The following is a 24,781-nucleotide window of genomic DNA, read 5'->3' as shown; positions in this document are numbered from 1 at the left end:
CACTAGCATGGCTAGAATAAAAAATCATATAATAACAAGTTTTGTTGAGCAGGTGGAGAAAATGGAATACCCGTACACTGCTGGTGGGAATGTAAAATGGTGCGGCAACTTTTGAAAACAGTCTTGCACTTCCTTATTTAATTAAACATAGAGTTACTATATTACTCAGCAATTGCACTCCTAAGTCTATGTCCAAGAGAAATGAAAACGTATGTCCACAGAAAAACTTGTACACAAACATTTTTGGCAGCATTTTTCATAATAGCCAAAAGACAGAAACAACCCAAATGACCATTCATTGATAAATGGATAAACAAAATGTGGTATATCCATTCAATGGATCGTGATTCTGCCATAAAAAGGAATGAAGTACTGATACATCCAAGCAACAATGCTTGGGGCCAAGGAAGTATCAGGTGGTGGCTTTCCTCTAAGGGCTTGCAGTGAAGAAGAGGTAGAATGAGAGATGGTTCCCAGGTCTCCTGCCTGAGCTTTGGCAGCCACCTTAGAGTTCCAGGGTTCCATGAGGCCCCCAGGACCTTTGGGGCACTAGAGGCCTTGTCTGAGGCCACCAGGCTCTCTGACACTTGGTGGTGGTTCTAGGCCTCACAGCAAGCAGAGATCTACTGTAGACTCCTGGGAGCAGCCCACACCGCTTGCCTGGCCTGGGAAGCTCTGTGGTGTCTGGGGGTCCAGTCTTGCCCCAGCCCCCAAAGTCATACATACAATCCAATGGCATGGACTACTTTTCCTCTGAGCCCAGGGCCTAGTACAGCCTGGATGTGGAAAGGGAGAGAAGTTTCTCCCTTAGAAGGGTTGGGTGTGTGTAGTATGCTGAGGGGGCTTCCTGGTCCAGGAATTCGATTTTCATGTGACCATGAGCCAAACTGTGGGGTTTCCTCTGATGAGGATCTGAGTAGGGGGAGGGGCTGGGAGTCTAGCCTCTTCTCTCCTGCAGAGTTAAATCAATGCTCCTTGTGGGAGAGGCCTCCAAAGGAGACTCTTGGGGCCTCTGAGGCCAGAGACCAGCAATTCAGAGAATTGTGGAGGCTGAAAGGCAGAGGAGAAGCCTTTTGGTTTCCACGCCTGGCTGTGGGATCTTGGACAAGCACTGCACCACTCTGAGACTCAGTTTCCCTGGGTGTCCAATGGTTCCTTCTGCGAAACGTTGGAGGAAAATGATTCAAGACGGAGACAATACCTAGCAGCAACTTCCCAAGGCGAGTAAAGCAGACTCAGCCCGCCGGGCTGGGACAAAGGCAAGTCCGGGGTCGTGTCAAGAGGGCGCTGGGTCAGTTTCTGCTCGCGGCTGCGGTGAGAAGCGGTGCAGGCACCCCGCCCGGCACACGCTGGGGCCGCACGTCTCGCGGCGGGTAGGAGCCGGGTGCGGGTAGCGGGGCGCATCCGGGCGCGGAGGGGCGGGCCTCGGCGGGGCTGGGCGGAGCGCGGCGGCCGGGACGCAGGCGGCGCCGAGGGCGGCCGGGCGGGAGGCGGGACAGGAAGGCACGGGCGGCGCGGCAGCCTCGCCCGGCGCGGGGAGGGGGCTCTGCCCTCCGTCCCCCCAGGGGCTGCTTCCCGCCCCGGGTCCCTGCAGAGGACACGTGTCAGCGCGTTCCCGCCGTTGTCATCTCATCCCATGTCATAGCCCCTCCCCCAGGCCTGGGACCCCCGGCCCCATTATCCCTGCGCCCAACCCCCGCGCTGACCCGCGGTCCGGGGCGGGTCTCTCTCCGCCGCCGGCCAGTCTCCTCGGCAGCCAGCCGCGGCCCGGACCCCCGGCGAGGGCACTCGGCAGTGCGTCCTCACCCCTGCCATCTCTCTCCCCTGCCCGGCTCCACCCCAGGCCTGGCAACCCCGGTCCCCGACGGCCCATTGTCCCCGCGTTGACCGCAGCCGCTGACCGGCGCGTCTCCCCCAGCAACGCGCAGCGCCCCGGGATGCAGCCCTCAGCCTGGGCGGCCGCGAGGGAGGCGGCGAACCGTGACGTGCTGGCCGCAGACCTCCGCTGCAGCCTCTTCGCCTCGGCCCTGCAGAGCTACAAGCGCGACTCGGTGCTGCGGCCCTTCCCCGCGTCCTACGCCCGCCGCGACTGTAAGGACTTTGAGGCCCTGGTGAGTGTGCTTTGTCCCGGCGGGCGCTGCCCACTGCGTGCTGGACCGAGGGGCCCTTGGAACCGTAGGCAGAGGCGGTTCCACCCGCGCTAGCCACCAGACTTCCCAGTCCCAGCCCAGCCTTGGGGAAGGTTTCCATGAGCTGAGAACGCTCCTGACACCCTCATGTCAACACTCACTCCCAGGGCACTTGGTGGCTGCTTCCTGTGTCAATGACGAGTGACTCCCAGGAGCGAAGTGAGGAATTTAATAGTTGCATAGCCGTCCACAAAATATTCTAGCGTGGCTAGCAATAGGGTGTTGATCTGAATCAGCTGTTTTGATCACTTAGGACGTTATCCATCCGTTTGCAAATAATTAGACACCAAAAGTCACCAAAGCCACCCAGACCTTAATCTTCATACAAGGTAATACACGAGCAGTATTTTTTATTTTATTTTAGCATATTATGGGGGTACAAGTGTTAAAGTTACATATATTGCCCATGCCCCACTCCCTCCTCGAGTAAGAGCTTCAAGCATGTCCATCCCCCAAACGTTGCACATCTTAAGTATTTTTTTTTCCCAAACCCCCACCAGGGGGGAAACGGCAGTCTTAAGTATTTTTTTTTTTTTTTTTTGAGACAGAGTCTCACTTTGTTGCCCAGGCTAGAGTGAGTGCCGTGGCGTCAGCCTGGCTCACAGCAACCTCAATCTCCGGGGCTCAGCGATCCTTCTGCCTCAGCCTCCCGAGTAGCTGGGACTACAGGCATGCGCCACCATGCCCGGCTAATTTTTTGTATATATATATATTTTTAGTTGGCCAATTAATTTCTTTCTATTTTTGGTAGAGACAGGGTCTCGCTCAGGCTGGTTTCGAACTCCTGACCTTGAGCAATCCGCCCGCCTCGGCCTCCCAAAGTGCTAGGATTACAGGCGTGAGCCACCGCGCCCGGCCTTGTCTTAAGTATTTTTATAAACTGTAACAGACGTTACACCTGTTAGCTGTTACTTCTCTGAAGATTCACAATGCACTTTCTTGCAGAGTTCACCTATGGGTCAGCATTCCAGATACCAGTTGTCTTTGTAATCCAAATGTTTAGATTACCTAGAAAAATATAATTTACCAAAATTGATTCAATAAAAATGAGAAAAGCAAAATAGCCTGTGATCATTAAAGACATTGAGTTAATAGTCAAAGATTTTCCCTCAGAGAAAACTCTGAGCCTAGCTGGCTTCATTGGGGAGTTCTTCCAATCAATGAGAGAATAAGTAATTCCAATTTTACACAAATTCTTCCAGAGTATTGAAAAAGAGGCTAGCATAACTGTGATACTAAATCCGATAAGGGTATATAAGAAAAGAAAAGGTTTATGTCACTCAAGAGTATAAATGCAAAAATTCTCTGCAAGATATTAGGATCCCGAATCTAGCAATGTATAAAAAAGGCTAACAATACCCATGTCAAATTCTGACTAAAAAAAAAATAAAAATAAAAAAAAATAAAAAAGGCTAACTCCTGCTCCCTGGCCTTGTGGCTAAGATCAAGTGTATGTATCTGTTCTTATCAGTTTAATATCTGAAATAAAGTTAAAGTAATTCCTCATGACCAGGTTGGATTAATCCCAGAAATGCAAAATTAGTTCAACATTAGTCAATCAATTAATGTAATGAACCACACTGACAGATTAGAGGAAATATTTAGAATCAACAGATGTTTAGCATTATCTCTGATGAGGTCATTAGTGTTTGGTTCCTTTTTTGCTATCATTCCTAGGAGGTTGAGGGACAAAGGCTGAGCCTCCTGGCCCCACCTGGTTCTTGTAGCCCAGGATAATGATGTCGAGGGCGCCTTGGGCGGGCGTTTCAGGGTACAGGAAGTGGGAGGTTGGAGAAAGGCAAGCTGACTGACTTCCCTTACGGTTTGTTCTTGCAAGTTCAGATACTCAATTTTTTGAGTTTTCTGATACTAGGGCCATGGGAATACAACTTCCTTCAGTTTTGGCAACATATTTATGGAGCTCCTACTATGGCTCAGGTGTGAGGATGCAGAATTAAAGACCCATGGAGAGCTTAACTGTGTTTCACTCTACTGTGGGGTAAGCCCAGAGCAAGGACCCCAGCTCTCAGCAGTGGGTCGGGCTCAGGGAATACCAGCCACGGGCTGTGGCTGATGCTATGCTGAGTCTTGAGGAATATGGAGGATTTCAAGGAGCAGAGAAGAGAAAAGGAGTATTTCAGAGTAGCAGGATGGGCAGAAAGCCAGGAGCGGTGAGCTTACAGAGGACAAGTCTGTACTGTAGTGTGGCTGTTGTGAGCAGCTCACAGAGTTACACGTGTCTTGTCTAGATGTGTAGATTTTTATCCTGGGGCAGGGGACGGCATTGGTGAGATCCAGAATGCATTTCTGAAAGACCCCTGTGGTGGCCAGGTGAGAGGTATCTGTTCAGGAGGAGTAGACGGAGGAGGAGGGATTGGGGTCAGAGGGACCAAACTCACCAGAGATCATGCCCTACAATGCAATTAATTATTTTTTATCAAGAAATACACCTCCAGGTAGACTAGAATGCTTAAGCTATTCCTTCTGGAATGTCTTGACAAATGACATCAGGCTAGTGTGTTTGATGAATATGGGATAAATGCAAAGGAAGCGGTGGAACTGTTTTGTTCATGCTTTTGAAATTTTATTTTTAATTATGCAAGTAATGTTTGGATATATTCAACATTATATAAAATCCAAATGATACCAGGAAAGTGAAAGTACCTCGGATAGAGCTCCCCTATGCCATATCCCTCCCTAAAGGTAGCAGTTGCTGTGTTTGGGTCTTACACTTCCCCCATACCTATAATCCCTTAGGAGAGCATCAGCAACTGAGGTAGCCCCCAAAAGCCACCGCCTCTGTAGGGCCAGACTGTCCTGCCCATGGGGCTTATTGTGCCAGTCCAGACAGTTACCCTTTCTCTCAGGGCCACTGGAGAAATATGGACAGATTCCTACCATCCAGTTTGTTTACTATATTTTTTATTGGGCAACATTGCTGGGGGAAATAACCCCGGCTACTCAGATCCTGGGCTGTGTGTAGGCATGGCTTTCATCAGCAGTTTCCTAGGAAAAGGCTATTTACCAGGCCGGGCCTGGCAGTGTCTCTGGGGCAGGCACACTTTGTTAGATAAACACACTTTAGGTTTCATTTTGCCACGTCACTTGTATTACTGAAATGATGCAGAGAACTTGGCATCTGGACCTGCATCTGCCACAAAGTCCGACTTTTAAAGAAAAGAAAATCAGATCTGAACTTGACTGTCTGGATCATTTTGTGGTTACCTGAAGAAAGTATAGAGCTGTTAAAAGGTCTCTCACTTTCATTGGTTTAGCTATTTTTTTTTTTTTTTTTTTGAGACAGTCTCGCTTTGTTGCCCAGGCTAGAGTGAGTGCCGTGGCGTCAGCCTAGCTCACAGCAACCTCACACTCCTGGGCTCGAGTGATCCTTCTGCCTCAGCCTCCCGGGTAGCTGGGACTACAGGCATGCGCCACCATGCCCGGCTAATTTTTTTTATATATATATCAGTTGGCCAATTAATTTCTTTCTATTTGTAGTAGAGACGGGGTCTCGCTCTTGCTCAGGCTGGTTTTGAACTCCTGACCTTGAGCAATCCGCCCGCCTCGGCCTCCCAAGAGCTAGGATTACAGGCGTGAGCTGGTTTAGCTATTAATAAAAGCACTTGGAAGTAATGTGAAACAGTTTACCATTTTCAGCCATTTTTAATTAATTTTCTCCGCACTATGAGTGTGGAGAAAATTATAGTATTACACACCTATAACATATGTGTTGCAGTTTCCAAAAATTAGAGCTCTGACTTGAATTAACTTTATTGATTGTTGCTTTCCTGAGAATGCACCCTACTGAACCAAGCTCTGGACTTCAGACAGGGCCTGGCATTATCTTGTCACTGTCCCCCAAGTCCCAAATTATCTCTTAAGTGTCTTGTTTTGAGAACATTTCTATGCTGAGTCAGCCTTTCAGTTTTACACCGGGAGCTCTATGTATTCCCAGCACCTGGCCTGGGAGGGACTTACCGAATGTTTGTGGAATCAGACTGGGTATGTGCTGGTTGCCCAGGCTGGGGGTTCTGACCTTGTTCCTTGGGAAAAGGGTTGGATAAGCCTTTTCAGGCTAGAGAATCTGGAGCTTTCTTGGGATTTCCTATAGCCCTTGACCCCCAAGCTTCAGGTTTGTCACTTCACACAGAATCTTGTCACTGATGTCACAGCTATAAAGTTTTTTGCTTTGTTTTTCCCCTAGAAAATACCATGATCTGGTTCTCCGTTAGCCTGCAGCTCCTTCCTGGGAGTGGGGGGCGGGTGGGAATGGCTCCTTTGTGTTAACTCCAGGCCCTCTCAAGTTGGCCAGGGACCAGCAGCATTAGCATCACGTGGGGCTTGTTAGCACGTGTTAGCATGTTAGCAGCATGTCAGGGCCCACCCCAGACCTACCAATTGGGATCTGCATTTTAACAAGATCCCCGGTGATCTATGTATGTGGTGAAGTCTGAAAAGCACTGCATTAAGCCTACCCTGTTCCTGTTCTGGGACCCTAACTGCTCTCATTGGGTCTCCTGACCTTGGAGGAGTAAGGATGCTTCTTTTTCCTTTTCTTTCTGGTGTCTGGCTTGCGCTGTCTAGACAAGATGACTCCCCAGTGTCTGGCTTAAAACACGTGTTAGCACCTCTCTCCAATGCCACCTCTCTCTTCATCCAGGCAAACTCGCCCTCATCCTTTAAGATGCACCGAAACCTTACTGTAGTCTGTGCCTCCATCCCCTAGCGGCTAGCAGTCCTTCCTCTGAGTTCCTTCACAATTTTCTTATTTGCTCTTACAAATAATGTGGTGATAAACTTTCTTCCACATTAATCATTGTTTACATCTCTCATTATTTTCTTGAGGTAAATTCTGAGAGGTGAAATCAGTGGTTCAAAGGCTAACAGACCTTTCTAAGGCAGGCTTTTGATGCTTATTTCCAGATTGGAAGTTGGATATTGACATTTATGGGAGAGCATTCTTTATGATGTTCACAGCCTTGGCTTGAATTGAACTCACCTGGGAATCTTAAAAAAATACTAATTTTTGAGCCCCATCCTTAGAGATTCTGATTTAATTGGTTTGAGGTGCAGCCTGGGCATTGGAATTGTTTTGTTTGTTTGCAGAGAATATGTGGCTTTTTTATTTTCCTATTAACCGATTGGATCATTTTCATGAGCACCTACCTGCTGGGTAGAAAGGAATGATAACACATTTAGTCTGGTCTAATAAAAGTACCCATTTAGATCCATACTTGATATCTCAAGGTAAGATTCTCAGTCCCTCAGATTACCCATTTATTTCCCTGCTGCTCTCAAAGATGGCATCTGAAGAGTGGGGGGAAATGTACACGGCTCTGAAAAGATACAGACATAGATATGTGTAATGAGATGTTAACTGTTGGTGAGTAGGTGTGTGGCTAGAAAGATGTCTCAGCCTATGGGATGGGGATGTGGCGGATGGAGGGGTAGGGTCCATCCTTCCAGTACCAATCACTTCCTCCTTTCCAGCCATCCCAGAAAGCCAGGCCTTTTCTCAGCAGATTGGTGAATAGTAGAGAGGGGCATTAGATAGATATTAATAATGTAGCACCTAACACACCATATTAATAGCATTTACTACTTGCCCAGCACTGTCCTGAGCTGTTTGCACATGTCACTCGTGTAATCTCCCAAGCAACTCAGTGTTGTAGGTTCTGTTGTTATCCCTGTGGTCATCAGCTAATCACTAAATGTGCTGGTGGCACGCCACTCTATTGCTCCCTGCTGGTGCCAACGTGGAGAACCACTGCTTTAAGGGCCCCCGTGATGAAACCTTGTGTAAAATACGCTCTGAACCCCCAGTCAGTTGTAGAAAATGTGGACTTTCATATTAGGTTTGTGCAAAGCAAAGTGTACCTGCGTGTAATTGTGGTGTCCTCCTCTTCAGCCTTCCTCTCAGCAGCTCACCAGCTCCACCCACCCCAGTGTTCCAGGTGTTGCTCTGGTCCCAGAGGCTGGTGACTTTGGGTAGACCTTTGGTTCATTTCCTTCTTAGCCGATTCACCCACATCTAGTAACTGTGACCTCTGGCACTTTCCTAGACAAGTATATTTTCCGGATGTTTGTTCTTTCTTTCTACCACACCCTTCTAAGATACCACTGTCCAACATCTAAACCTGGGTGTCTATAACTTTTCCTGGTGATAAGAATCACCTGTGGCAACATTGCCATACAAGATTCCTGAGCCACCTGCTCCCCAGGAGCTTGTGATCTGAGTGGTTGCAAAGTGTCTCCCCGGCTGTCCTGTCACCTCCTGCTTATGGTGAGGAGGTTGAGTTGTCTCCTTCTAGCTCATTGATCCTCTCCTCTGTGAGGCTGTCACTCAAAAACTACCTCTTTCCAGAGACTTCCATTCTCAAGCCCCAGGTGCTGTCAGCTCTGCCCACCACTCAGGCTTGCCCTGGACACCCCAGCGGTCTCCCTGGCTGTATCCTTCCAAACTCCCTGTAGCAGAGGCCAACACAGGCATGGTCTGTGGGCTGGCAGGTTTTGTTTGTCCTATGGCTTTTTAGAAGTTGGGAAATTAAAGAAATACAGCTTGCTAATTTCTTTTTCAAGGAAAAAAAGAATCTGAGACCCCAGCCTTGGTGGAGGTTGCCCTTGGGTAGGAACCTGCTGGAGCCAGGGATTAGCTGGGCCCTTTTTGAGGCCAAGGGCAGTGACTCCAGTTCAACATAGCCCTCCCTACTCTTTCCCAGACTCCCCGCTTACTCATTTTCTTTACCTCTCTGGCATTTGAGCCCAGGACCCACTTTTTGGGACTGCACTGCTCACTTCTCTGCCTATCTGCCTGGTTCTTTCCCTTCCAGAGTGCCCTCTGCTCTGCCTCTCAGATTCTGTCATCACTGCGTGTCCACTCCATCCTACCTGCTGTGGGAACCCTTCCCTCCGCTGCCTCTTGCAGCCCCAGAAATGCCTGCCTTCCTCCTGAACTCTTACTTTCCTCAATCAAGTTGTTGGTAAATGCCTTCTACTATCACCAGCTGTGGTTCAGAGCTCTTGTCTAGATGGAGATTTTCTGTCTCCTGCTCGTTACTATACATCACATCTTTCTCCCTACCAGTGGTATCGTCATAGCTCACTGTAACCTCAAACTCCTGGGCTCAAGCGATCCTCCTGCCTCAGCTTCCTGAGTAGCTGGGACTGCAGGCACACACCACCAAGTATGGCTAATTTTTCTATTTTTTTTGTAGAGATGGGGCCTTGATCTTGCTTAGGCTGGTCTTGGACTCCTAGCCTCAAGCAATCTTCCCGCCTTGTCCTCCTAAAGTGCTCGGATTACAGGCGTGAGCCACTGTAGCTGGCCACTCCCTACCTTTGACCGGAGTTAGGCATAGCCAGTAGCTGTCATGGTTGTATTATTTTGGGGGGAGGATGGATTCCAGCAACATACCTGATTAGCCTCCTAAACAGCCTCTTAAGGTTCTTCTGGGATTGTTCCTTTGGGCTAATATATTCAGTCCATGACTAAATTTCTCCATTCATTTGGTAGGAGGGGGCATGAGAGGAGAATGGACTCTGCAGTGAGGCTTCCTGGCTTCATATCTCTGCCTTGCCACTGAATAGCTGTGTGATCCTGGGCAAGGTGCTTAGCATCTTCAAGCCTCAGTCTCATCTTCAGAATAGGTTGTTGTGAGCGTAAAATGAGCACATGTAGAGCATTTAGTCCAGTGCCTGGCACGTGATAAGAGTTCAAACAGTAGCTGTTACTATCATCTTCTAGGCTGTCTGCTGGGCTCAGGGAGTGTTTGTCCCAACCAGATTAGAGGTGGCTTCAAAGGGTCGGGTACCAACGTGGGGCTGTGCCATAACTGTTGAACTTAGCACATAATTGTTGAGCACAGAGATTGTGAATGGTCAGAGAAGGCTTCACATAGGAGGTGACTTGAGGTTGGCCTTGAGGACTGAGTGGTAGTGTCGTGCTAGGCAGCTGCAGGAACACGGAGGTGGAAAGACACAAGTCACTTGAAGAACAGCCTTGCGGGTTGGGAGGGTGTTGGTGGTAGGAGGTGCTGTTAGGCCGAGGGCCAGACCAGATTCCCAAGGGCCTTAGGGTAGGGTTGCTAGATTTAACAAATAAAAATATAAGCCACCTGGTTAAATTGGACTTTCAGATGAACAACTAATATATTTTTTAGTATAAATATGCCCCAAATATTGCATGGGTTATATTTATACTAAAATTTTTGTTGTTTATCTGTAATTCAAATTTAACTGAGTAGACTGTATTTTAAATGGCAATCCCGCTTGTGTGCCTGGTCCCCAAAAGTTCCCTGCTAAAATGCAACAGGTTTCAGTCACAAGAGGAAGAGTCCTGTTAACTTATTGGAGCAGATTTATTTATTTATTGAGACAGAGTCTTACTCTGTTGCCCAGGCTAGAGTGCCGTGGCATCAGCCTAGCTCACATCAACCTCAAACTCTTGGGCTCAAGCAATCCTACTGCCTCAGCCTCCTGAGTAGCTGGAACTACAGGCATGCGCCACCGTGCCTGGCTCATTTTTTTCTATATATTTTTAGTTGGTCAATTAATTTCTATTTTTAGTAGAGACGGGGTCTCCCACTCTTGCTCAGGCTGATTTCAAACTCCTGAGCTTGAGCGATCCTCCCGCCTCAGCCTCCCAGAGTGCTAGTATTATAGGCGTGAGCCACCACATCCGGCCTACACATCCATTCTTTTTAAAAAAAATTAAACTGGCACTCCATGGGGTATGTAGAGATAGTTTTACTAGAGGTATGAGGCTATTGATTGAATCTTTTGATATAGAGATAGAAATTAAAGCAGCCCTGAAATGTTTCTAATTTTCAACTATGAAACTAAGAAAAAGCCCGAAAGTCATCAACAGTCATTTTTCTAGAAAAATGGAAAAGAACCCACTGGTATTCCTAAGTGCTAACTATATCCCTAGCAAAGCAGAGGGAAAGGTTGCTGGGTTGAGGGTTGTTGTCTGAAGAGAAATATAAATGGGAAGAAAAGAAATGGATGTGAATAGACCAGACCCCGAGAGTCTGTCACCTTCTTTAACTTCCCGCCAGTTCCACGTGGAGGTAGTGAGGTTCCTGTGTTGGGAGGTAGAGGCTCAGCCAGATTTGGTGCCTTGCCTAAGGAACAGGGATTCAAACCAAGGTCTGATTCCAGGGCTCACACTCGTTATTCTACCTTCATGAAAGAGGAGAGTTAAAAAACACAAGACAGTTCTTGACCTCCAGGAGTCTGGTCATAGTGGGGGAAGTATTGGGTGTGGGGACTTTGGGGGTTAGAGGAGAGAGTGGTCTGTTGGGCCAGGGGTGCCCAGGTTGGTAGAGGTGAGGGAAGGGGCATTTCAGGCAACTGAGTGAGCAAAGGCTGAGAACAAGTCATGCCCATCTGTGGTGGAGGGGAGGGAGAGGGGTTGAGATTAGGCTGGGGTGTCTTCAGTGCCGTGCTGGAGAGGTTTGACCTCTATAACTTCTGAGCAAAAGCTACAGACCTTGTCACTGTCTTTAGTCCAGGTCTCCAGTCCCTTATCAGAAATCCTGGTACCAAATAAGAATCAGATTCTTCCTGGTTTTAGAATGGTGGTAAGGTTCTCCCACCACAGGGCACACTCGGGGCACCAGCCTAAATCCCACGGCTCTAGGGTGGCTCACAGCTTGCAGCTAGGTAGCCTCAGGTGTTCTGTTTCTGTGGAGGTCCTTGTAGCAGTCCATGTAGAGGCCCAAGAGCTACTCTTTGGCCCCCAAAATGACAGCTCAGGGGCAAAGAGATGAGGCCCACGTTGGGTGGGTGCAGGAATTGCTCTGGCCAAAGTGAAGCCCCCCATTTCCCTTGGGGGCTGATCTTTCTTGTGAGAATGTCGTACACATAGGTGCCAGGTCCCTACAAAACATCGTCACACTCAGGGAAACCCAGAGCCATGTATTCCCCGTTTACAGTTCCTCCCAGTCCAGATGTACTGTACCATTCTAGGTCACTTCTACCATAAGCGGTGTTCCCTGGTTATTTTATGTAGTTGTCATACTACCTTTATCCGGTCTTCAGGGGAACAGGTTAACAGGTTAACCGATGCTCATGCAGAAGGGAAAAGGCAGCCGGACGCGGTGGCGCGCGCCTGTAGTCCCAGCTACTCGGGAGGCTGAGATGGGAGGATCGCTTGAGCCCAGGAGTTCTGGGCTGTAGTGCGCTATGCCGATCGGGTGTCCGCACTAAGTTCGGCATCAATATGGTGACCTCCCGGGAGCGGGGGACCACCAGGTTGCCTAAGGAGGGGTGAACCGGCCCAGGTCGGAAACGGAGCAGGTCAAAACTCCCGTGCTGATCAGTAGTGGGATCGCGCCTGTGAATAGCCACTGCACTCCAGCCTGGGCAACATAGCGAGACCCCGTCTCTTATAAAAAAAAAAAAAAAAAAAAAAAAAAAGAAGGGAAAAGGCATTATAACATGACCCTTCACATGCATCATATACTCAGTAACACATCCAGTAAGGGTGACATCCCATACTCAGGCACATTAATATTCCTGCAGCAAAATGCATCAATCATAACAGCAAGTGGGATAAATGAAGACTAAACAAACTTCACATCAGCTCAGCTCCGCTCAGCTCAGGTCAGGTGTGACACCAAAAAACCAGAAAACAACCTTTCAGAGTTGAGAGCTTTTCAAGTTTGGTATTATTTGGAAAGGGGGATTGTAGACCTGTGAATTTCTCCTCTCAGGGGAATCTTGAGGCCGGGCAGGAGAAGAAGTTGCCTGCCTTACCGCTAGAGGGCCCCCGGCCATCATTTTGCCCAGGGTCTTTGCTAATGAAGGTTTCTGCCTCTCTTTAGCTTGCAGACGCCAGCAAGTTACCTAACCTGAAAGAACTTCTCCAGTCCTCCGGAGACAAAGACAAACGGGCCTTGGACCTGGTGAGCTGGATTTTATCCTCAAAGGTCCTGACAATCCACAGTGCAGGGAAGGCAGAGGTAAGATGGTCTGCAGGAACACAGATTCCTAGGCCGAAGGGCTCTGGGGCAGCGCAGCACCAGCGGCTCTGAGACCTCCCTGTGTACCAGAACGACCTGGGCAGCTTGTTTAAAATGCAGATTCCTGGACTTCGCCCTCAGATCCTGATTCTGTGACTGGAGTTGGGCCCAGGAACTCACACTGGCAGTGGAAAGCTGGGTTCTGCCTCCTACTAACTAGAAACCTTGAGTAGTTTACTCGGTACATTTTAGTAACTCAGTTTCCTCATCTGTAAAGTGGGGTAATAGTATGCTTCCATTGAGGAACTGGCTGTGGATTTTCACACTTAGAATAATGCCTACGGGCATATACTAAGGGCTTGGTAAAAGTTTAGTATCACTTTATTTAACAAGCACTGCAGACAAGCACTGCAGGTAATTCTGATACGGGTGACCTTGTTTTCAAACTCCTGACCTTGAGCAATCCACCTGCCTCGGCCTAGGGTGCTAGGATTACAGGCGGTGAGCCACCTAGCCCGGCCTGATAAGGGTGACCTTGATCATACCTTAAGAAACACTGGCCTAGTCCAGTTGTCAGGAAACATAGAGGCTGAGCCCAAAGTAGTGGAAAACCTTGTGGTTTGTGTTCAAATCCCATTTTCATCAGATATTAGGTCTCCATTTTAGTAAATTGAGAATATTAATAGTTGATTTGTAAATTGAGAATATTAATAGTTACCTCAAAGTGGGGCTGCAATAGAATATGGGTACCCTTCTGGCACAAGTCAGACATTCCATAATTTGGTTCACCTTGCCTGGCTGGGGTCTCCCAGGGACAGGCTGGGATGACAAGTACCAGATTACAGGACTTGATTTCTGATCTGGGGCTCCTTCCTTTGAGTGGTGGCAGGTATATCTGTACCATTCTAAACTTAACTAATCAATTTCAGTTGAGAGTGTTCAGTCTTACAGTTTCTGCTAAAGACAAAAATCTTCCCTAAGTGGTGTGGAATTTGATACCTTGGATTCTGGAGTCTAAGGGACACCCATGTGTAAGGAATGTTAACATAAGGAGCCCTGGAGTGGGAGTCAGGAGATCTGTATTCAAGTCTAGGCTGGGCTGCTAATTCCTAGATAATATTTGGGTTTTGCTTTTGTCAACTGTATATATCCTATTTTATTTATTTTTTTATTTTATTTTATTTTATTTTTTTTTGAGACAGAGTCTCGCTTTGTTGCCCAGGCTAGAGTGAGTGCCGTGGCGTCAGCCTAGCTCACAACAACCTCAAACTCCTGGGCTCGAGCGATCCTTCTGCCTCAGCCTCCCGAGTAGCTGGGACTACAGGCATGCGCCACCATGCCCGGCTAATTTTTTTATATATATATCAGTTAGCCAATTAATTTCTTTCTATTTTTATAGTAGAGACTGGGTCTCGCTCTTGCTCAGGCTGGTTTTGAACTCCTGACCTTGAGCAATCCGCCCGCCTCGGCCTCCCAGAGAGCTAGGATTACAGGCGTGAGCCACCGCGCCCGGCCTATATATCCTATTTTATAAAAGGATACTGTAATACTAAAAAAAAAAGAGAATGGTCTTGACCTCAGAATAAAGGACATTGTCTCCAAAGAAAGGGTCATAACAACCGTCTATCGATATAAATACATCTGTTACGTTGCCCTTATTTTTCTCATTCAATCCAAATCCAGAGAGGACTGCCACAGACTGGCTTTGGTCTGTGATCAACTGTCTTATTTCATCTTGCGCTGCTATAAGGGAATGCCCAAGGCCGGGTAATTTATACAGAAAAGAGGTTTATTTGGGCTCATGGTTCTGCAGGCTGTACAGTAAGCACGTCTCCACTCATGGTGGAAGGTGAAGGTGGAGTAGGCATGTCACGTGGCAACGGAGGAGCAACAGAGAGAAGGAGGGAGGGGTGTCTGGCTCTTTTAACCAACCAGCTCTGGCTGTGAGCTAAGAGAGAGAACACAGTCTTTATGGGGGAAGGGCACCAGCCCATTCATGAGGGATCTGCCCCCCTGACCCAGGCACCTCTCACCAGGCCCCACCTCCAACATGGAGATCGAATTTCAAGGAGAGATTTAGAGGAGACAAATATCCAAACCGTATCACCTACTGTTTGAAAACCACTGAAATCACATAGTCTCTGCCCTGAAAAGGATTATAGTCCTTTGGTTAAAAATAAATAAATAAATAAATAAATAAGTAAATCGAACATTAACAAAAATTTAAAAAAAGGATTATCATCCTTGAGAAAAAAAGTTTGCTCTTCTGTATCAATTAGCTTTTGCTGAATAACAAACCACCCCTGTAATCCTAGCACTCTGGGAGGCCGAGGTGGGTGGATCACTCGAGGTCAGGCGTTCGAGACCAGCCCAAGCAAGAGCGAGACCCTGTCTCTACTAAAAAAAAAAACAGAAAGAAATTCTCTGGACAACTGAAAAAAATATATAAAAATCAGCTGGGCATCGTGGCACATGCCTGTAGTCCTAGCAGTCTGGGAAGCCCAGGTGGAAGGATTGCTCAAGCTGAGGAGTTCGAAACCAGCCTGAGCAAGAGCGAGACCCTGTCTCTACTAAAAATAGAAAGAAATTAATGGACCAACTAAAAATATATATACAAAAAAAAAAAAATTAGCCGGGCATGGTGGTGCATGCCTGTAGTCCCAGCTAATTGGGAGGCTGAGGCAGGAGGATCCCTTGAGCCCAGGAGTTTGAGGTTGCTGTGAGCTGGGCTGATGCCATGGCACTCACTCTAGCCTAGGCAACAGAGTGAGAATCTATCTCCAAAAAAAAAAAGACAAATGCTGATTGCTTCTCATGATTCTGTGGATTGGCTGGGGCTGGATGAGCTAGTGTAGCCTCGCTTTTCCGGACCTTCAGCTGGGGTGGCCACCATGGCTGAGGCTTTTCTTTGTGAGGGGGCCAGCCCGGGACAAGGGTGAAGTGTTCTCAGCAGCAAACAAGGAAGGGTGAACCCTTTGCAAGTCTCTGTCTGCCATATGTATGCTACTGTCCATTGGGCCAAAGCAAGTCATGTGGCCAAGTGCATATTGGAGGTGTGGAGAAATAGGTCCCATCTCTTGATGGCATCTTGGTAGAATCCCACCTGCAAAATCATATTGCAGAGGGGTGTATGGGAGGGAAAATTTGTGGCTATTTTTGCAATTTATCCTACCTTTCTTCATGAGATTATTGTAAAGATGGAATGCAGGAAATAGATGTGAAACCGTTAAGAAAATTAGAAGTGTAGAAGGAGCAATTTATTTACTGCAGGGAGAAATGTTATTAGAGGAAAGCAGTCTTGAGCTATAAGCTCTCAGTTTGCTTACAAATTAATGTCTCTATCCTCATGAAACTTGTTATTCTCCTGAGCAGAGCCCATGGGAGTCAATCCCAAGGTTTTAAGAAGCCACTTTTTGCAGCACATTTTTCCAGCTTCCCAAATAAAATTGCGGCTCCTTTCGTTTTCAAGTTTGAAAAGATCCAAAAGCTGACTGGTGCCCCTCACACGCCTGTTCCTGCTCCGGACTTCCTGTTTGAAATCGAGTACTTCGACCCAGCCAATGCCAAATTCTATGAGACCAAAGGAGAACGAGAGCTTATCTATGCCTTCCATGGTAGCCGCCTAGAAAACTTCCATTCCATCATCCACAATGGCCTGCACTGCCACCTGAACAAGGTGGGGTCTCAGGGCAGCAGGGGTGGGGTGGGGGTCCAGAACGCTGAGGAGCTGGCTGGTGGGGAGTGGGGGGCGGTGGGTGGTTCACCAAGGCCTTACTGTGCCAAGTGTGGTCTGCACACCAGTGTAACAGCCTCCCTGGGAGCCTGTGAAAACGCAGACTCTTGGAACCACCCTAGACCTTCTAAATCAGAACCTGCATAAGATCTCCAGGTGATTCTTACGCTGATGATAGTTCGAGAAGCATCCATTTAAGAATGGTTCCCAACCTTGGCTGCACATTTAGAATCACTTGGGGAACTTTGAAAAATCCCAAATGCCTGGCTGCATCCCACACCAAGTAAATCAGAATCTCTGTGAGTGGGACCCGGATATCAGTTGCTTTGAAAGCTCTCCAGGCCATCCCAGCGTGTGGCCAGCCCTCACTGCTCCCTGGGCCAGCGGCATCCGCATGGGAGCTGTTGGAAATGTGGACTCTCAGGCCAGCCCCAGACCATCTGATCCCCAAACACCCTTTCACAAGGTCCTCAGGTGATTCGTGTGCACACTGAAGTTTGAGAAGCACTTCCTTAGGGGACGCTCCAACAGAGGCAGATACTGGAGAAATTGAGGGATGTGCCGATATGCTCCAAGGAGAGATCCTGTACCTCCCTCCTTGAGCTTCTTTCCTCCCATGTTTAGGAGTTAAAACAGTGCCCACCACCCCTTCTCTGCTGGCACTTATTTTACCCCTCAGCAACGTGAGGAAGGAAGATTACACATAGGCCCTGAAGCTAAACAGACTTAGCAAAGCCCTGTGGCCGTGGGCAAATTAAACTCTCTGAGCCTCAGTTTCCCCATCTCTGAAATAGGACACCATTGCCCTCCTTCTGATATGTGAGAGGATTGAAACAGTTCATGTATACAAAGGGTTCTCCATGTACAGAGTACCAGGGAAGCAGCAGCCGCTTTCGCAGGCTGATGGCGAGGTCATCTGGGGTAGCAGGGGAGCAGCAGGCCTTTCCCGCGTCGTGGCAGCATCTGCCTTGTCTGTGAGGGGCTGGCTCCAGGGGCCGTGGGCTCAGCTGTGGCTGCTGCAGTTCTGAGACGTTTCCCAACCTTGCTGCATCTGATTAGTGCTGTTGAGTTTTGCTGGGAATAATGGGCTTGTTTACACTGGCGCTCGGTTCACACTGGCTGTCAGCTTACTATTATGGCCGGGCTACTGGAACCCAGGGGGCCTCTGCTTTACACCAGAGCCAGCCTGGAGAAGTTGCTCGCAGATTACACTCTTGTACACCAGACCTTCATTTCAGTGCCCCAGGGAGCTTGCTGCTTAGAGGCCTGGGCTTTCAGTGAAGGGCTTGCTTGAGGGAGCCTATCTTCCAGTTGGAGCTGTGAGATTGTCTTCAGGATGGAGAGACCCCCAAGCTTCCCGCTCACAAGCACCTCTGCTCACAGCAGCCTTGCTAGAGATTCTCACGTCTAGGGAAGGGTGAACTTGTGGTAGGCATAAGTGGAGCGTGAGTGAGGGGTCAGAGCAGAGGGCATCCAGCATCCTTGGAGAAGATCCGTGTCAACTTTTGAGAGATGGGGACACTGCCTAACCTGGCAAGGAGCTTCCTAAAGGCCAAAGGTTTGTTTCATTTCCCCTAAGCTTCACTTAACAGGCTTAAAATTGTAGAAGGCTGGTGCCACCGGATAGGCCATTTCTTAGTTCCAGAGCATAGGATGTTCTTCAGTGAGCTATTCAAGTTCGCTCATCATCTTGAGATACTGATGGCATGGCCCAGGAATAACATTTGAGTTTCAACTTGAATGCCCATCCCTTGGTAGCAGCTGGAACACTATGTTGAGAAGGATTCTTGAGTCATTAGGAGTAAGCGCCATGATAGATATTATCATGTTGGCCATTGTGGTTGATTAGAGATGTCTACCATGGGCAAAGGATGTGTTTGCCATGTCTGCTGTAGCCTCGACTTGCAGGGACTTCACCTGGCATGTTTCCTCATGGAGCATTCAAGGTTAGCACCCACCACCAGGGAGATGCCTCCTAGGTTTTTAGACATTTTCTTGGTCAACACCAATACAAAGAGTACCCTGCCCTTCACGTAGGCCCCCTCCTTTGGTTACAGTTTCTGGTCTGAGAGACTCATTTCTTTTCAAAGTAATGACTCAGAGTACTTCCACCCTCAGGTGCGAACCCCTCCCTGTACATGAGGGTGTGACTTTGCTTTGATAGGCTCATTAGTGTAACCATGCTTTAGGCAATCACATAGCAGGAACTACTATATACATTGTAACATAAGAGCCTGTGTTGGAGCACCCACTGTTATTTACCATCTCTCACGTGCCACGTGTCCTGCTTTATGTTTTATGCATATTATCTCATTTAATCCTCACGACCTCCTAAAGGAGGTACTACTGACGCTGTTTTGTAGATACAGAAACTGAGACACAGAGAATTTATATAACACTAGCTCGTTGCAGAATTCAAACTCTGTCTGGGCTCTTACACCTATTTTCTTCTCACTTAACCTTGACCACAAGGAACTGTTACTTTGCCAGGTTAGATGACCAAATCAACAATCAGTTAAACTGTTGTCAGATGGTAATAATCCTATGATGAGGTCACAGGATTGTTTGATCCTGTGTCTTGCTGGGGAAAAAGGGGGCTTGAAAATTTTGTGTTTACAACTCTGTTGAAGAAAAACCTGTATCGTCTTGCTGTGCCAACTCTATGTTCACCCATCTGTGTTTGTTTTCTGTTGGCCTCTGCCACTGCAGACATCCTTGTTCGGAGAGGGGACCTACCTCACCAGTGACTTGAGCCTGGCCCTCATTTACAGCCCCCATGGCCACGGGTGGCAGCGTAGCCTCCTCGGCCCCATCCTCAGCTGTGTGGCCGTGTGTGAGGTCATTGACCATCCAGACGTCAAGTGCCAAACCAAGAAGAAGGGTGAGTGAGCACTTGGCCCAGACCTGGACTGCAGGACTCTATTGGGGGTACAGGCTTTTGCTGGCCCAGCTGTCGGGTGGAGCGCCCATTGCATGCCAGGGCATGGGCTGGGTGATGCAGAGCAATGCAGGACAGGGGCCCACCTTCACGGTGTGACAGTCTTCTCAGGGATTGAACACGCAATGGAAAAGATCACTTAGCACTAGCTGGTAGGTAGGGGGGAGCCCGGTGAGGGACCGACAAGGTCCTCAGGGGCAGCTCAGGGCAAGGAGCGATCTTGGTGGGTCCAAGTGGTCAGGGAAAGCTTTTGGGGATGGTGAGATTTGATTTAAGAAAAAAAAAAAAAGATTGGTGAGGCCAGAGCATGGGCTTCTTGAGGGTAGTAACGAGGCCTCATTCATTCCTGGGCATCTGGTGTTAGCAGAGAGCCTGGTACGTACCTGACATTCAATAAATATTTGCTAAACTGAGGCTAAGGACACTGGGTCCAGACCCTCTGATCTACTCGGGCATGCCGGAGCCCACGGGGGGGAAACTGGGGCCACGGGCAGTAAATCCTGGGCTCTCCACCAAGCTATGACGAGCTGCATCTCATGCTGTAGCTCTGCTGTGTCCCTGAGAGCATTTGCCCTGTGCCCCCGCTGTGCTGCCCCCCCCAAAGGCAGTAGAGAACACAGTGCTGCCGTTCCAGTCTCCAGAGCTGACCTGTTGGCTCCCCTGAGAAAAGGAAAATTCAGAAAACTGACTGTTCTGACCTCTAATGTAAAACAACTGGAATTCTGAGAAACAGGTCCAGGCCTGACACCACCCTCCCAAACCAGATGGCATGGATATTTGCATTTATAATTTTTAGGAAGTGTGTAAAGCGTGACATTAAACATCAAAACAAAACCTGGAAGCCTCTGCTGTCATGCACCCTTGGCCCTTTTTTTTGTTTGTTTTGTTTTGTTTTGTTTTGGTAGAGTTTTTTCATGTTATTAAATGAAAATATTAAAAGAAAAGGTTTTTATTTTGCTTTATTGCTTTTATTTTTATTTTAGGATATTATGAGGGTACAAACATTTCGGTTATATTTTATGTTTTTGCCTCACCCAAGCGAGGATTAGAGGCATGCCCTTCCCTCAACAATGCTCACTGCATCCATTAATTGTGAGTTTACCCCTCTCCCAATCCCCTATTCCTTGGATAATATTACTACCATGTGAGCACCATAGTGTTGATCAGTCAGTGCCAATTTGATGGCGAGTATATGTGGAACCCATTCTTCCAATCTTGTGATACCTCACTTCAGATAATGGGCTCAAGCTCTATGCAGGAAAATATAAGAGGTGCTAGATCACTGTCGTTTCTTATTATTGAGTAGTTTTTGTATACATATACCAAATTTTAATAACCCACTCATGAATTGACGGGCACTTGGATTGTTTTCAGATCCTTGCAATAGTGAATTGTGCTGCCATAAACATTCAGGTGCAGATGTCTTTATTATGGAATGTCTTTTGCTCTTTGGGGTAGATGCCTAATAATGCTATTGCTGGATTGAATGGTATTTCTATTTTTAGCTCTTTGAGGTGTCTCCAAATTCTTTTGGACTAATTTGAGGTCCCATGTTTTGTTGTTTTGTAAACAAGCCTGGAAGGTAAATGTTCAAAGAAGCTCAAATCCAGCAGTGTGTGTTTAAAACGCCTACTAGGAGACTTGTTTCAGGTCAAGTCCTGCTCCTGTTCCTAGCCCCAGAGCACTTTTTGTGATGGCCACCAGTTTCCTCCTTCCCTCTGCTCTCCCCACTCCGTTGAGTTTTGTTTTGCTTTTCCTTCCTTGTATCCCTTGTATTCATCTATTCCTTTTCCCTTCTGCCTGCCTGCCTGTGAGGTTCTCCTGTTTTCTTCCAGCTGCTTCACGTACACACAGGCCTGTTCCCCAGCCTGCTGGAATTTCTCTGCCCTCAGGACTAGGAGGCTTGACTCGTCTCTGTTTGTAATTTGCTGCTTTGGTCATCATATCCCCCCCAGTAAAGGTGCGCCTTACTCTCTTCTTTCAGATTCCAAGGAGATAGACCGCAGAAGAGCAAGGATCAAACATAGCGAAGGGGGGGACATCCCTCCGAAGTACTTTGTGGTCACCAATAACCAGCTGCTGCGAGTGAAGTACCTGCTGGTGTATTCACAGAAGCAGCCCAAGAGGTAAGAAGGACGGTCCCTGCATGAGGTCCAGGAGAACAGCCAAAGGCGCAATCGTCCGCCTCCCCACCCCGAGCCGCAGCTCTCTGCTAGGTACAGTGTATACAAAGCATGTGCTGCCCGTGGTGAGGGGTGAGGAGGGTAGGAGTCGGAGAAGATGTGGTTCTCACCCTAAGAGGACAGTATATTCTAGTGACAAGATAGCTTTGTAAACACAAATAGCATGAAGGACAGATGGAAGCCAAATTGCCTGCCCCAGACAGAGTGGCCCCTTAGCCACTAGGCCTGGGACTGCAGTCTGAAACCACAGATAGGGTAAATGGAGAGGCAGGGCAGTGATTGGACACTGCTGGGATTGTGTGCAGCCTGCCGGGTCACTTCCCCTGGTGGTTGTGCAGCCACTGCCCGCTCCTCTCTGGACCTGAGATCCTTCATCTTTCTCTCTAACATGAGCGTGTTGAACACAACAGCAGACAAGAGCTTTCAGCCCGTGAGGGCCATGGCGGTGCCTGGTCCCACCTCCGCAGCGTGGTAGTGTGCGTATGTGCAGGCTTCTCCAGGGTTGAGGGTCACCCTGAGATCTTGTCGCATTATTGAAATCCACGTGGAGCTTCTTGTAGGGGATGAGCAGGTACGACAGGAAAAGGCATCACTCTTAATAATCTCCACTCCTGCTTTTACACACCAGTGGTTTCCACACTTCCATATTTCATAAACCAGTAAAATCCACCCACCACCATCCCTGCTTCATGCCCAAATTTGGGAAGTCTAAATAGAGTTGTGGGGAACATTATCCTTTGGTTTAAAATTATTTTTTTATGCTTGAACATTCTATTCCTTTCCCACCCCTCCCTGGAGTGTCTCTTTAAGAGCACACTGGGCTAGTTTGGATTACCTCCTAGTGGGCCAAAGAGGATTTCCCCAGCTTGGATTTATATCTGTACAGTGTCTAAAAGTGAAAAGACCTTCGTCAAATAACCTGCCACCTGCCACCATCTGGGCAGAGACCCCAAGCTAGGTCATTCTTCTAGATACCAAAGTCTTGCTTAAGAAAAGATGGGTTATAAAAGGTAAAAGAGGAGCCAGAGAAGGGAAGATCGGCATGAGCTCATTGCATAGCTGTCTTTGTGCATTTAGAAAATGTTCTGTTGAAAGGTGTGTCAGTGCCAGGGCAAACAGCCCCAGATTTCTTGAGCAGAGGAGCAAGAAGCTTCATTTCATGGCTCACGCAGAGGATGGAATTCATCATTTTGTCTTCTCTGAGCCAGACTTGTTGCATACACTTGAAAAAAAAATGTTTTTCTATGTTTGCCAACATCACTCTTTTTTCCCTCTTTAGCAGGGCTTCAAGCCAGCTCTCCTGGTTTTCCAGCCATTGGTTTACGGTCATGATATCCTTGTATCTGCTGCTGCTGCTCATAGTGAGTGTCATCAACTCCTCTGCTTTCCAACACTTTTGGAATCGTGCGAAGAGATAATCTTTCTGGGCCTGGTGTGGGGGCCACCTCAACTGTGTGCCTTATGACGACTTGTTGTGTACCTCCTGTGCCTCATGTCCAGCCAGGTGGAGCCTGGGGCCAGTTGGGGCACCACAGGTCAATTTCGTATGCCATAAATGTATTGATTGCCTTTGACAATGCTCACAGCCACACTCCAGTCGACAGGGACCACTGGTCCCTCACTCTTCAGTTTTGGGGGAGCCCTCCCGTCCGCCCCTTCCTAACCAGTCTTAGGGAGTTGGCTTTTCAGCCAGGGCCAAAGGAAAACGTCCTGCTGCATTTGAAAACAAAGTGTCCAAGCTGTCAGTGGTGTGTTTACAATCGCTCCTGGCGGAGGTTGGCTCTTTCTCTAATGCCTTTTGGAAGGCGGAAAATGTGGGGACTATAAATTACTAGGCGGTTGCCTTGTTTTGACTTGAGACACCCAAGAGGAACAGTCGTGTTTCTCATAAAAATCATTGGGATCATTTTTGAATTCCATCAGCCTTTGTACGTGAGTGCAAAACATTTTAACAGTTTTCTCAAATCAACAAACAGCCTCCTGCTACAGCCGTACCTCCCCCTCGTCCCCCCTGTTTTCTGACAAACCGTGGATAAGAAAGGAGTCAGGGGCCTGATAAAAAATACAGACTTAATAATGAGCAACTCAAGTCATCTGTTGCTAAAAATTACCAACTACTGATTATAGCTGAAATGGAACCAAATATTTGTTTTCTGATTTTTTTTTTTTTTAATAGCTGTTTGACAAATTAGTCTTTGTGAGCCGAGTAAAAGGGGAAATTTCTAAACCTAGAGCACTATTTGGCCAGTGTCCATAGCCTCTTTCCTGGCTGTGCTTTAGAGAAAGGGATTTGAGCGGTAGGCTCGCCTCCTGTTCTCATTCTCACGGAGTTGCCTTGACTGTGGCCTGCCAGCCGCCAGTGCCACGCTGCAGGCCTTTGGTGGGCTGCTGGCCTTTGAGACAGAGGCCTGGCCCAGTGTGCCACAGCACTGCACAGTGGAGCCTCGTTCAGAGGGGCTGCATGTCTGTGGGACTCGTTCTGGGCTGTAACATGTAGGAAAGACCTCTGGCCACCCGGACAGCTGCGGCCCTCCTTGTATTCTCCTCTCCTTTCTTCCTGCTGGGGTTCAGCCACAATGGGGCCCTGTATGATTTGGGGGTGAGATTTCTGTAAAGAAGGGGAAAAACATCATTTTTCTATAATTTGTAAAATTGTGAAAAGCCACTATCACAGTTTATACATTGAATATTGGAACACTGAAAAAATAATAAAGATATTTTCCTAATTACCAAGTCACCTTTGTGACTGCTTTCTGCCTGAGTCTGCTGTGTGT

At 48.0% G+C, this 24,781-nt stretch overlaps 1 protein-coding gene and 1 pseudogene across 3 annotated transcripts; both read left to right on the top strand.

The window, feature by feature from the left end:
- The first annotated feature begins 1,477 nt into the window (after positions 1–1,477).
- Positions 1,478–24,736, top strand: PARP16 (poly(ADP-ribose) polymerase family member 16). 3 transcript variants are annotated; one of them, XM_012758729.3, is made up of 6 exons: positions 1,478–2,111; positions 13,016–13,096; positions 16,623–16,829; positions 19,596–19,767; positions 21,809–21,950; positions 23,287–24,736. In XM_012758729.3, exons 1-6 carry the CDS (start codon positions 1,938–1,940, stop codon positions 23,423–23,425), a joined length of 915 nt encoding a protein of 304 aa, XP_012614183.2. In that variant the 5' UTR covers positions 1,478–1,937; the 3' UTR covers positions 23,426–24,736. The 3 variants fall into 3 exon arrangements, with proteins under 3 accessions (XP_012614183.2, XP_012614182.1, XP_012614181.1); XM_012758728.2 differs by having other exon boundaries at positions 13,016–13,153; positions 23,290–24,736; XM_012758727.2 differs by having other exon boundaries at positions 1,480–2,111; positions 13,016–13,153.
- LOC142871580 (uncharacterized) lies at positions 3,608–3,717 on the top strand (annotated as a pseudogene).
- Positions 24,737–24,781: the final 45 nt, after the last annotated feature.

The sequence above is a fragment of the Microcebus murinus genome, chromosome 6, assembly GCF_040939455.1.
Source record: "Microcebus murinus isolate Inina chromosome 6, M.murinus_Inina_mat1.0, whole genome shotgun sequence".
In the NCBI taxonomy this organism is placed as follows: Eukaryota; Metazoa; Chordata; class Mammalia; order Primates; family Cheirogaleidae; genus Microcebus; species Microcebus murinus.
The sequence above is the reverse complement of the archived record's forward strand: the minus strand, read 5'-3'. Positions and strand labels throughout refer to the sequence as shown.

Excerpts from the sequence above, each read along its gene's own strand:
- PARP16 (XM_012758727.2), top strand. The coding sequence starts at position 1,938 with ATGCAGCCCTCAGCCTGGGCGGCCGCGAGGGAGGCGGCGAACCGTGAC. Across the intron at positions 2,112-13,015 it reads GTAAGGACTTTGAGGCCCTG|CTTGCAGACGCCAGCAAGTT; the intron begins GTGAGTGTGCTT and ends GCCTCTCTTTAG. Across the intron at positions 21,951-23,286 it reads TCACAGAAGCAGCCCAAGAG|CAGGGCTTCAAGCCAGCTCT; the intron begins GTAAGAAGGACG and ends TTCCCTCTTTAG.